The sequence below is a fragment of the Ruditapes philippinarum genome, unplaced genomic scaffold (assembly GCF_026571515.1).
Source record: "Ruditapes philippinarum isolate M1 unplaced genomic scaffold, ASM2657151v2 ctg2253_1_1_1_1, whole genome shotgun sequence".
NCBI classification, from domain to species: Eukaryota; Metazoa; Mollusca; class Bivalvia; order Venerida; family Veneridae; genus Ruditapes; species Ruditapes philippinarum.
The window spans coordinates 293,579-307,427 of record NW_026852746.1 but is presented as its reverse complement, the minus strand read 5'-3'; the positions used below and the strand labels follow the sequence as shown (position 1 = coordinate 307,427).

The following is a 13,849-nucleotide window of genomic DNA, read 5'->3' as shown; positions in this document are numbered from 1 at the left end:
AGAAAGTCTTACAATAGTTAAATATATTCAACAACTCATAACGCTAACCTTTACGTACGGATGATAATAAAATGTTTCAGAAAAAAATGATAAGAAAGATATACGAAACAAGACAACAATTCTATTAATTATTTTCATGATTTACATGTATATGCATTTGAAAACGTACCTTGATTCTATCATCTTTGTTAAAATCAATGTAAACACCATCTTTCTTCCATCTAACTTCTTTTACTCGATGGTTCACGCGGCACGTAAGTAAAGCTATTTCATTAGGTTTTTTGATCTCTGACTGTGGTCCTGGGTATATTCCTTATAAAAATAAAAAGCGCTTTTGGTTTGTTTTTTATTCTTTTTTAAATCATCAATGTATTGTTGTATTGACATTGCATATAAAGTTGAATACTGCACTAATACTACAAACAAGTTTTTGAAAAGATGATATATATCAAAGTGCAAAAAGTAACGCACAACGCATCGTTGCTGCTATGGAATACTATTTTAATAATTGAGACTGTTGTTTCAAGACATATCAGTTTTCTCAAAAGTAGGCAATATTTGGCAAGGTCCGATGAAAAAGTAGAAGCTTATAATACGTTTGTTCGGCGGTGTTTATCGGCTAATAAACCACGCTTCTGTCAAAAAGGAAATAATAAAAACCAAAGGTTCACCTTATTCTTTAATGACTATTATCAATTGTTCAACAATTTAAACTTACGTGTAATACTAGATTGTATTGTGTTAACATCGATGTCAGTATATTGTCATCACCCACCCAAGTCAGTTTGTCATGACGTCATTCTGGTGTCTATGAATGACTTAAATACTTAGATGACAGCATTTTGCTTTATTGGAATTGCCTTAGATTTTTCTTTATTATTTTATTTGAACTGATACAGATAAAACCTGTAGCGTTTGGGTATGTGTGCCATTATTATTATCATATGAACAGAAAATATATGGAAAATGGAAAATATCAATAAAAATCGTTATTGTTGTTACCTTAAGGGAGGAAGAAAAATAAGGACAGTTGCATATTTATCTAGTACCTACCAAGTGTTTATTTGTAACTGTAATTTAACACCGGATTTTTCTTCTTTGCGTTTTGTTACAAATCACAAAGCATATCAGAATACAAGACAAATCTTAATTTGTATGGAAAATACAAATTCCATCTATATTCGCGCATGGAAATAAAAAGGACTTAGTACTAGCATTATTAACGTGCAATACTTTTGATTTCAGAAATCTTGAAGTTTTTTTAATTAAAAAAGACCACATATAATGGGTGTTGTGAGCTGATAATGAGATTGAACTAAAACATTATCCAGTGCTTATTTGACTCTATTTTTCATTCACTTCATAAAATTATGTGAAAGTTAGCTTGAGTTATTAGCTGGAAAAATCAGTTAAAATAAAGAACTTACTGACGTCACAATCCTCTGCAATGGTATACGTAAAAGTGTGATTCACTGTTTCGACCGAGGTTGTAGCGATACATGAATATTGCCCCTCCATTTCGTCCGAGAACTTGTCAATCTAATATGAACGCAAGTAAATTTAATGCTTTTAACTATTTAGAATTTTGAACCTCCAATGCTCTTCTTCAATTAAACTACCTACCTACCTACATTTTTTTCATGCAGTTTTTTATTCGTGATCTCATAACATACAATTACATATAAACTAGCAGTTAGCTTAAAAGTCATGAAAAAATCTCTTGTACAAAAATTGCTGGGTTTTGCTTCGTCACATGGTAGTTGGCTTGTATATTACATTTCTTAAACCGGCTGAATCAATTCGAGCATGCATTATTTATAATTTTGACTTACATTCAGCGTTCGTTTAGATATAAATCACTTTACACCTATATTTTAAATATATTTGTCATACTTAGTGGCAATTTACTTGAATTGTATCATAGGCCATTTGAATAATTTACCGAGTATGATATTCCATTCAGGTCAAATATTGACCGCATAATCTATAGGCTAAAATGATCGCACGCGTTAAAAAGCGTCTTGGAAGTCATTTGGCACTTGTGAGGGGCTATAAATGACCAATGGAAATATAATTTTTATTAAGTTCATCACTGTTTATTTTACAGCAAGGTAAACTGAAATTAGACAACCTCCCGTGAAAATTTCTAGGATCAAGCCTTTTCCCCAGGCCATTCATCTACATCCAAAGTTAACAGACCAATTAAGGTCTTTATATAAAAAATACAGAATTCAATAAATCAAAGTGTATTTTTATACTGTATGGCGGGAACTGTTTAACTTTCGATATATTCACGTTTTTTGTAGAAATCCGCGAAACAAAGTATCCGCGATTTATTGGTTTAAACATATTTTATTTAGAATATTTGTACATGTATAAATATAACAACATAAAATTAATTATAGATTTTAGCCGACAGCAGAAGCTTATGGAAGCCATTTTCTAGCAAGAACAATCTACAATGTCAGTGGTGGTTGTAATTGACAAGTTACCAGAAAGTGAACACATTTGATAATGCAAGATTGAAAAGGAATAATGTTAATGATAATAAAAGACGTTTAAAAAATAAAGATAACGACAAAATAAAGATGAATATAAGCAGCAAAGCAGTAGGAGTCAGACATTATATAAATCGTTTCGTAGAATCAATATAAAGGTAAACAGACTTGAAAAAGCTCTACGTTTTGGTTGTTTGAAAGGGACTTTGAACAATACAATAGCAGAGTATGAGTTATGATCAGGGATCTCTCCAGTTGTGTGATATCTATGATATCGGTTTGTTTTGACAGTTTCGGCCAAAAGTTGAAAAACCAATGCGTGACTTTCATTTATTTACAGAAAGGCATGAATCCATTTTTACATTAGGTGTGTATCAACGGCGTCGTATTATTCAGAAAATTATAATTCAGTGCATTTTTATAAAACAAGTGTACTGATGATTTCCGTGATAAAAAAAAACTTATCGCGTTTAAGACAAATGCGCAAAATGATGAACACGTGAACTAGTTTTTTTTTCAATTTAAAACGACAAATAAAGAACCTTAACTTTGATCCAAGGAATCCATTATACAACTAAATGAAAGAGGTCAACCCAAGGTATCCACCTGACACAAGTGAAATGACCCGGTTAAAAAAGATAAATGATTCTTAAGCAAGCAATTTTTAAAATCAGTTTCTATCACAGATTACCTTGACCTTAATCAATTGTCTAATGTTTCTACTGGCAAAATATGAATCAGTCAATTTATAAAGTATGTAAAACATCCATTTTAATTACCGGTGATCTTGACCTATTTAAAGTAAGAAGTTAACCAAATATCAAATATAAAAAACATCGGTCTATAAATAAAACTATAAAAGAGCTATATATAAGAAAAATGGTAAATTCAGAAAATAGTGTTAAGAAGGGTGACGAGCAAATATGTTAAATTAATATCCTTTGCTTCACGATATAACTCATTTCAAAAACAGAAACATTTCAGCATTATGTATCGTAATAAATCATTTTAGACTATACTGTAACCAACTTCACATTAAAATAACTCTACAGACCTTTTTATATTCAAAACGCACCTGTAATATTCCACCCGGATGAGTTCCAAATCCTATTGTGTTATTATACGGATTTATTAATGTTCCTTGTAATGACCTGGAAATAAAAAAAATCAAATGTAGCTATAAAGTATTGCAACACCAAAAGTCATTTTTGACTGCAAAATTTATGTTGTTTCTGTTTGTTCTTAGTTTGTTAAATTTTTCATGTTTTAGGTATCATTTTTTTATTTTCGTAATACACTGTGTTTAATTTTCATTTAACTATATTTTAAGTGGCATTTAGCTATGAATGCTAACAATCTTTCACTTCAGTACGTTAATAGCTCGAAAAAGGTAATGGTTCTTACAATTCAACACGTCCATATTTTATTTTGGTTAATAATTATTTAATTTAATCCCTGCCGATCAAAACTGCTGCTTGCTCAATGCATCATATGTCACTACCGGCATTGGCGCTAGGACTTTTTGTAAGAATTTTAAAATTGTTAGAACAAATTCTGCTTTTAAAGTATTTGCAAAAATTGTACATCTGATTGTTTAAAGGGGCGACTGAATTTCAATTTCATTCAATATCACAATCACTAGATTGTTTAATTCATATTTCATAATTATTTGTGTAAAATGATTTAAGGTATTATCACCCTAATGGGCACTATAAGGAACTAAAAAATTGACATCATAGGTCAGATATATACCTTAAAGTACACCTGTATGCAAAATTCAAACAAATTTTTATGGCCATTTTTCTGAACTAAAGCTAGGATGTTTAAAGGGCCCATTTTTAGAAATGTGCAACCTTTAAATAATCTGCAATAACATTCTAATAAAAATGTTTTCCCATTAATTTTTGTTAGAAACAAATAGTACCATTTAGCTAACAATCCACATAATCTTCTTAAAATTTATGAAATCTGTATAAAAATGTTACCCACCCCACCCATTTTTACCACGTGTCTGACCATTTTCCTACTTATGGAGCCTAATCTAAAAAAATCCTTAAAATTTACCTAAATGAGTGCTTGTTTTCAAAGTTTCCCTAAATTTTTAAAGAAGTATATTGGTTGATCTTGTGAAATATGAAATACTTTTACCGTTTAGTTTTGATTTTATTACACTTTGAAAATATCAGGTACCATATTTATTACTAGATTTATCATAATTTAGCCAATGATATCTATATAAATTTAAAAATCAAAATTAAACACTTTTTTCTTTCCAAATGGGACATGAGAGATACATAAATAATGTTAAAAGAAAAAAAAAAGAAAAAAAAGTTGACCCTTCTGGGGATTGAACCCAGGGCCCTCATTTTCAATGTAGTTAACAATAGTTCTAGCCTATTTGAATACTCTTTAAAGTGTAGGTAATACACCTTAAATTAGACATTCCACAAAAATCATTTATATATCGCGTTTAACAAGCAATCCCAAGACTTAGCATGTTCAAAGAAGTATTATTTACAGTAGTTAGGTTTTTGATTTACAATAAATATTGTGATTATTATTGATAACTTTGTTTTAATCAATACTGCAGCTTCTAACTACCCTTTACTTCTAATACTAAAGTCTATAACATTTAGATTTGTTCAAATCTAACTCTTTCTCCTTATGCCGTCCTTTAAGCATGTTGATCCCTTATTTAGTTCATTAATTTAGAAACAAATGTGTTATAATGCTACTTCTCTTACCAACTATATACTACCTCCTCTTCATATGGAACTTCAACTAGACATTCTTCGATATGACCTTGACCTCTCTTTAGCGTGCGGTCCACGGGTGCACTGATGAATGTTATTTTGTTCGAAAATTCACCCTTGCAAAATAAATATTGAATTAAACGTTATTTAAAAATTTGTTTAAGACAGCTAAATAAAAAGTGATAAAGTTATACAAAACATGTCTGTCCCTGCCAAAACAAACAGTTTCAGGAAGTAAACAAAATTATAATTGTTTTCCTTATTATCTAATTTAGTTACAACTTATAAATTTTATGTAGTAAAACTTAACTGTATTCAAGTTTTTGTTCAGGGAATAACGTTTGAGAAAACATTTATAAATGAGCTCACTAAATTAAACTGGATAAGGAGAAATATTTCATGAATGAAACACGTGTATTTGAACAAGGAAATGAATATAACGATAACATCGAGCGTTTTACTAAATGGCGATTAAGTTAGCTTGCAATAACCGGCTGCTGTACTTTGATCGAGTCTACAACATTTTCATTTCTTCCGTTTTGGAAAAAAGAAACATAACTTTGCAAATCTGATATTTAGAACTTTTTTCAGATGAAAAGGCGACATATTTAAATAGAGAACATGTATACAAATAAATAGTGAACATGTTTACCAATTGGAAGTGAATAGTTTCAGTTGCTGTAAAAATGCACCTGAATAAAAAGGTTAACAATGGCAGAAAATGTTAATTGAAAGAGGGGAAATAATTATGCAAAAACTAATTGTAGGAGTATGAGCTGTTACAAGATTGCGTTCTTTTATGACAATAAATATGTATACCAAGTTGGATATGAATAGTTTTTATAGTTTCTAAAATAATTGCCGTAATTAAAAAATTAACCAACGTCGATACCATCACTGAGAAAGAGAGTCATGACAAAAGCATCACTATTCTTCGGGAAGTTCAGCTAAATATGAAACAATTTGGAAAAAGAAATACGGTACACGGTTACGGGAATGAGCAATTTTCAACGAACGAAGTATATTTCCATGACGATGATTAAAATAACAATATTATAACGATACCAAAATGAATTGGGAATACATTTTAAAGAACATCAAAGACATCAAGGAAACTCTCAATGTTCAATTTAACTTCTGTTGTTACGAGCTAAACGCAACCAGCAACAAATTTTACAACTTTTAACTAAAGAAAAACAGTTATTTACAATGATACAAAATCAAAAAAATCAAATTTAACAAACGTCCTAAAGTTTAACTCACAGTTTGAGATTCAATTGTTTTCCACAACTCTAATTTAATCAATGGCAAATGTCCACAGCAGAATATCACAATATGTCCAAAATACTTCCCATACAGAATAACAGAATCCAAACTTATATATTCCTATGTAAGCTTCACGATATCTTAAGTACAATAGCACACAATCAGTATATCAACATTACACTTTATCACAAGTTAGCACACACACCGCGAAGTACAAACACTTCTCAATATATATACTATCAATGAGCAATCTAGAATACTAAACTACTTAGAGAAAGAATATTCCAGAATGAGCATGAAGAGAACTCTTTTGAAGAAGATAAATGAACATGAAAAATTATATAAACATCAAATAAACAAAATTATTATAAATGATAGTGACATGAGTAGGTATCGAACCCACGACATTGCGATTATCAGGTCTGAACTCTACCTACTGAGTTATTCAGGAGATAGGAACTGAACACATTTAAAATAAAATAGATAAATACAGAATCCCTTAAGAAAGCCCAACACGGCAAAAATTGAAAATGTTGCAGGCTCGGTTTGATTGAGCCTGTTCATAGACGGTACTGGAAAGTGCAAGTTACCGTCCACGCCCCCTAGCACCGGCTTAAGCAGAATTCAACATTTAACATGAACTGGTAAAATTTTGAATTTTGAAACATCCGCAGATGTGTTCATATGGCGGTTATCATGGAACCTTCAATGTGACACGGTAGTACCATTCCATGAAAAGCGGCATATGGTCCCCAAGTAAAAAAATGCGTGTGCCTTAAACGAGAAAACAATGGGCGGAACTAAATAAAATGGAATTTTGAAAAGGGATCTGAGGTTATGAAGCCTGCGTATCACAGATTGGACGTCAAAAGACAAATTTAAAAAGCAGGCAACATTATCCTAAGGGTGATTCAACATTATTCAAGTAGGAATATTGGAACCACCCAACTTGAAAGTGCCAAAAAGTTGAAACTAAAAATACCACAAGCACAACAATAATGTCGTGCTGAACGATCTTCAAGGATCGAAAATATAACATCATTGATTAAATGTACGGGGAGACTTTTTACAGCCACCACACGGCACAAATAACACGGATATGATCATAAAATAGATAAATACAGAATCCCTAAAGAAAGCCTAACACGGAAAAATTGAAAATGTTGCAGGCTCGTGTGTTATATACATAACACAAGTGAAGTGTTATATACATAACACTGTATTATTCTTACATATCTTTGTGAACAGTCGTCTCCTTTGAAACCTTTAGGACAGTAACATTTCTCTTCAAAACTAGTCTGGATACATGTTCCGCCGTTTTGGCATGTATTTATATCACAATATTTTCCGTGAATACATCTATAGTATCAAATATAAAGTCATATTTGAACAAAAATGAACGAGAAAATTTGCCATGTAATTGTTATATTAACAATGTTTTTTGGACAATGGATTATAATTATGTGCATTGCAGAGATTAATTCAAGAACTATCTAATATGAAACTTCAAATTTTTAAGTGGTTTTTGATAATCTTACTTACTTAAGATTCTTGTCCATAGACATCAGTTAAAAATGAAAAGCATCTTCTATAAATCAATGGAAACATATCAAAAGGAAATATCAGGTTTCGTTTTATTTGATTTAAAGTTACATACTTTTCAGTGTTGTCCCGAGTGCATTCCATGTTGTCTTTGCATATACATTCTACAATGAATTATTCATTTGTTTTAATTAGTTAACAAAAGAAGACTTTCCAAAAGCTTCTGAAATGACAAGTCAATTGGTCAAACTGTTCAAGTGATACACGGTGAAGAACAAATAGAGACTGAAAATGTTTATAGATAGAACATTTAATTATTTGAAATGACATAAAACAAAAAAGACATACTGACTAACCTGTATCTGGTACAAATGAAACCTTTGCTTGAAAATTCTTAAGGGCTAATGATTCATCTGTTTTAATTTCAAGACTCAGTGATTTGCCCATTGTTACAAAAGTTTGTCCATGTTTATTCTTTCCGCAAGATTGTTCATTAAGAAAAGATGTCTCTGAAAAATATGGGATAAAATTGTCATCAATATTATAAGGATTTTCAAAAAAAAATTAGTCATGAGACTGTTTTTCGATAGAGAAAGTATAAAATCATCAATTAGTTCCCGTTTCGAATTATGTAAATTTGCACGTATGCATTCTTGGAAAGTCAGATATAAATATAATATTCAATCTTTTATAAAAATCAAAAGAAATGATTCAGAAATAATATCGTTTTCAGTGGTGTTTATCTTATCGAGGGGAAAAATAACAGCCGAATAAACATGTATACCCTAACCAGTGTTTACTGGCAGTTTAACACCGTTTTCTTCTTCTTTGTGTATAGTGACAACATTACGAGGAATGTTATAATAGAATTTAAATACCTTCTCTGTCTCCTGCCAAAAGTTTCAATGAACCAAAGATACAGTCATCTGCGTTTTCCATGTCAAAGTAGTCGAATTCTACCTGTACAGCATGACGAGGAAGATTATCATTACAAACCGCTACTGCCCACTTCTTGGTGTGTTTGTATTTTGATCCAGTGCATAAATTGATACCACTGTTTGTACTGTTTTCTTTTAACAAACCATCAGTGTCTGCAAGTAAATTTAACATGATAATTATTCATAAATTAAATAATGAACACTTGTAGAAAACGCAAAATTGAATATTGTCATAAAAGTACAAGACATCATGTTCTTTTTTCATTTTGTGACCATGTTTATTTAATGCATACAATAATTGAGCAATTAATTTAAGTTTTATTCAAATTGTACGTACGTGTTTGTGCATGTGAACAAGCAATTAGGCGTACAAGGGCTAATTGGTAAGTCATAAAGCCTTCTTTGTAAGAATATGGTATTTGGTATAATTCCGTTAAGTAGATAAACGATCTTGTAAGTGTTATTTCAGTGGCCTAATATTACTTTAAATTTCTGTTTTCTTAAATTAATTAACATCATAATTTGATCGGTGGTAGGTACCAAGTCTTAATCACTTTGTTAAAACAGACTCAATAAATTCAAAGCCACTGTCTTAAATTGCAGTCATGGCAATCAAGACGTGCGTAGGTTTACTTTTTTATAATTATCTAAAAAGTGATACATAATATGATTTCTTCCAACTAAACCAAAGTTTGTAACCTGTCCAATTGATGGAATAGTCTTTGCATTCTTAAGCGATGCCAACCCGATTTCTCGCATTATTTTGTTTGTTATTTGGGCTCTTGGGTAAAAAATTTACATTTTACATAATAATAATAAAGCACAGAAACGCGTCAACGTATGCCTAGTCTGGTCCTGATAACCGTTAGATGCCTTAATATTAGAGCTGAGCTCTCTCTCTTATTGCAAGGTCGTATAATTAGTGAAACGTAATATTTCCTATGAAATCCGAATGTACTAGATATATAGTTTCTGTGAATTGCCATTATGATTTATTAAACTTCATTTAAAAGGGACGAGTGCCAACCACACATTTCCCCAAGGACGTCTTCAATGTAAAATATGAAGAGAAATCGAGGCTTGATTTTTGCAAAAGTCACGTGCCTTGTTTGCTAAAGATTGCTACTCTAAATGCAAAGTATTAAGTAATCGGGGAGAGGTAAAACGGCTTACTTATTCAATAAATGGAGCATAACGTATTAATTATCTCTTAAACATTTTTATAAAGAAAAATATTTATCCTTTAAATGCGGATTGAATATTGGTTCCAGTGATTTTATATATATATAATTTTAGAATAAACAGTCTTTAAAGATAACAAGAATTTGTAACAGAGTTACCAACGTCCCCCGCCTCGGGGAAGTATGAAGCATAAAATTGTGCTATTTAAAAAGACTGAGGTATGGATCTCAGAATTTTCAGTCAAAAATTATGATCAATGCTACATCTGCAAATGCAACAATTAATTTATTAAAGAAACAAAATGATACACACAATTTAAAAATCTATTATATCAAGCGTTGACCTCTAAGTGTCCTTGACCTTGGAGGTAGGGATGCAGGTGTTGTGCATGACATATAATTTTATTATTGTAGCTATTTGTGCCAAGTATTTTCAAAATCCCTTGAACTATGAAGAAGTTATAGATCGGACACAAAATATACCATATAACAGATAATGTTAATCTTTGACCTCTAAGTGTGACCTTGGAGGTAGGGATCCATGTTTTGCGCCTGACATATCGTCTTATTATTGTGATTATTTGTTCAAAGTATTTTTAAAATCCCTTGATCTATGAAAAAGTTATGGACTGGACACAAAATATACCCTATAACAAGCTATGTAAATCTTTGACCTCTGAGTGTGACCTTGACCTTGGAGGTAGGGACACAGATATTACGCATGACATATCATCTAATCATTGTGACTTTTTGTGCCAAGTATTTTCAAAATTCCTTAATCTATGAAGAAGTTATGGACGGGAAACAAAATATACATTATAACAGACTCTATTAACCTTTGACCTCTAAGTGTGACCTTGACCTTGGAGGTAGGGGAGCAGGTGTTCTACTTGAAATATTGTCTTATTATTGTGACTATTTGTGCCAAGTTATCTCAAAATCCATTGAACTATGAATAAGTTCTAGATCGGACACAAAATATACCCTATAACAGACTATGCTAATTTTTGACCTCTAAGTGTGACCTTGACCTTGGAGATAGGAATACAGGTGTTGCGCATGACACATTCTCTTATTGTAGTGACTATTTGTGCCAAGTATTTTGAAAATCCCTTAATCTATGAAAGAGTTATGGACCTGACATAAAATATACCCTTTAACAGACTATGTTAATCTGTGACCTCCAAGTGTGACCTTGACCTTGGAGATAGGTTTTTGCGCATGACACATCGTCAGATTATTGTGAACAACTGTGGCAAGTATTTAAAAAATCCCTTCATAGATAAGAAAGTTATGGACCGGACACGACATATACATGTACCCTCAAATAGACAATGTTGACCTTGAATGAGCAAAAGCGACCTTGACTCTGGAGGTAGGGGTCTGGTTGTTGCGCATGACACATCGTCTTATTATAAAAACATTTGTGCCAAGTTATTTAAAATTCCTTTGATAAATGACAAAGTTATGGACCGGACACGAAAGTGAGACGGACGGACGGACAGACGGACGGACGGAGCCTATTTCTTTTCACCCCTTTTTTCTTCGAAAAGGCGGGGGACAATAAGCAACTGGCCACTTGATTTTGTTTATATCAAAAGTCTGTATAGCTGGTTTTTATTTTCTACTATTTTTCAACACATTCCATAAAACGCATTCGCCTTAGTATGTTTTAAATTGGAAATGATTTTCGTTTCATAGAGACATGTTTTGTTTACATTTAATATATATTTTATTGTTGTTTTGTTTTATTAAAAAAGTAAGCATTACCATCATTTCCCCTAACCGAAAAATGGGTCGTTGATAATACAAAATTGTTCTCTACAAACATGTATTCTATTTTGATTCCTGTACTCAATAAACATTGAACTTGCACGGTATGGTTGTATTCCGAGATCACTATCACTACATATCGTACCTAAAGGTCTTCCTTCTGAAAATCATATTAAAAACAACATTTAAAAGGAAGCAAATGACTAACTTGAACGTTCTTAGACATGTTTATTCATATTATACTATAATATAGTGCTAATTTGCAAAATGATATAGAAAGTGTTCACGTAAAGATTTTATTGCAAAGACTTAAGTAAGACTTAACACAAAAAAATACTAGTCTAAGAAATTGTGAGATGAGTTTTTAAACTTTAAAGACATTTCATGTTTTATTAAACACACTATACAATTATAGAGCGATAGAATTCTATAAAACTTACGTGTACTTTGTCCTTCATAAATGATTATACTTTCCTCCTCACAACTAGCTGATCCAAAATCTAGCAATTTTAGTGTCAGCGTTATATCATTGTGTTTTGGTGCCTGCAAAACCTTATTGGCTAGCATCACATTTAATATATGTTTAATTTGTACAGGAGATGACACAGAGAAAGTTAAAATGTGATAATTAAGGTTAAAATGTGATGATTACAAAAAATGTACAATTACGGTTTTTATTTTTGTTTTCTTTAAAACTGAAAGATTTTTTTTCTTTTAAATGTATATAATTTTTCTCATTTAATAGTAAATCATACATCTTTTGCATTCCTGCAAAACGGCATAATCTCATAAATTATAACCAATTGAAATAATTCTTATCAAAATCCTGCTACTATACACGTAAAAACGTGTTAACGTATTCTGAGAGAGACGAAAAAAAAAGATGAGTAATTTTAAAAGAGAATAGATAAAGTTAACATTGTATAAAGTCACAGATATAAGTCTGTCCAAATTACTGTTTCTGTTTATTAAATATAGTTATTTCACCTGTAATCGGTAAAAACAACTGTCTCCTGAAGTTTCTTTGTTCATTATGCTCGAATTCTTGCCACTTGATATACTACCAATGCAAAATAAGTCATCCGAAAGTTCTGCAAATACGTGAAATTTGTTTTTGTAAACACAAAAAATTCAACAAGAGTAATTCAAATATCACGTCCAATGATCTTAACATGCCATGATTATATCAAGCGGGTAAGATACAATTTCATATATTATTATAATAATGATGAATATTAAAGAAAGGTCACAACGGCAGAGTGGTATATGTGTGTATTTGAGTTTATTTATACTCGCCACCGGTTGCCAATATGGGTGAGACCTCCAGAAGACTGTTAGTCATTTTATATTTTGGAGGATAGTGCAAGATACAGATACAGAAAGATGCCCCAATGCAGAAGCTTCTCCTGGTTCTTTAGCGTGCCTAGTGTTTAAGCTCTCATACACGGAACCTCAATTTTAGTTAGCAAGCCCGGGAATTGAACCCACAATGTTGAGATTACAAGTCTCGCGCTCTTACCGATTGAGCTATGCGGGCTGGATAGAGTGGTATAACGATTTGAATGCATATTTATACCAGCCAGGGCTTTATAAGGGTTCACAACTGTTTGACCAAAGGCTAAGAAATCATTTTAAAGGAATATATTAAATAGAATATTTTGAAAGTAAAAATACAGACTTCATGAAATGTATATTTAATCACAATCAAATTAAATTATTACTTTTCACCGACTTGATGATGAATTTGAAACCCTTGTATTCAGTTGAACCGTCCGACTTGAATTGTAGTTGCATTACGTTTCCGAATGTGATAAATGTCAATGGATCAAAGCCACAGTGTCTGCTTGTTGTTCCACCGACGCCCTTTTCTGTAATCTGTACATAGTCCGAACTTGCAA

General features: G+C 31.5%; 1 protein-coding gene across 1 annotated transcript; it reads right to left on the bottom strand.

Moving 5' to 3' along the window:
• Positions 1-105: 105 nt before the first annotated feature.
• LOC132723399 (uncharacterized) lies at positions 106-12,024 on the bottom strand. Its single transcript, XM_060708116.1, has 9 exons — positions 11,949-12,024; positions 8,938-9,150; positions 8,416-8,568; positions 8,175-8,223; positions 7,750-7,876; positions 5,243-5,367; positions 3,574-3,649; positions 1,428-1,539; positions 106-312 (listed from the first exon to the last, which is right to left on the bottom strand). Exons 1-9 carry the CDS (start codon positions 12,007-12,009, stop codon positions 125-127), a joined length of 1,104 nt encoding a protein of 367 aa, XP_060564099.1. The 5' UTR covers positions 12,010-12,024; the 3' UTR covers positions 106-124.
• Between the last annotated feature and the right edge of the window lie 1,825 nt (positions 12,025-13,849).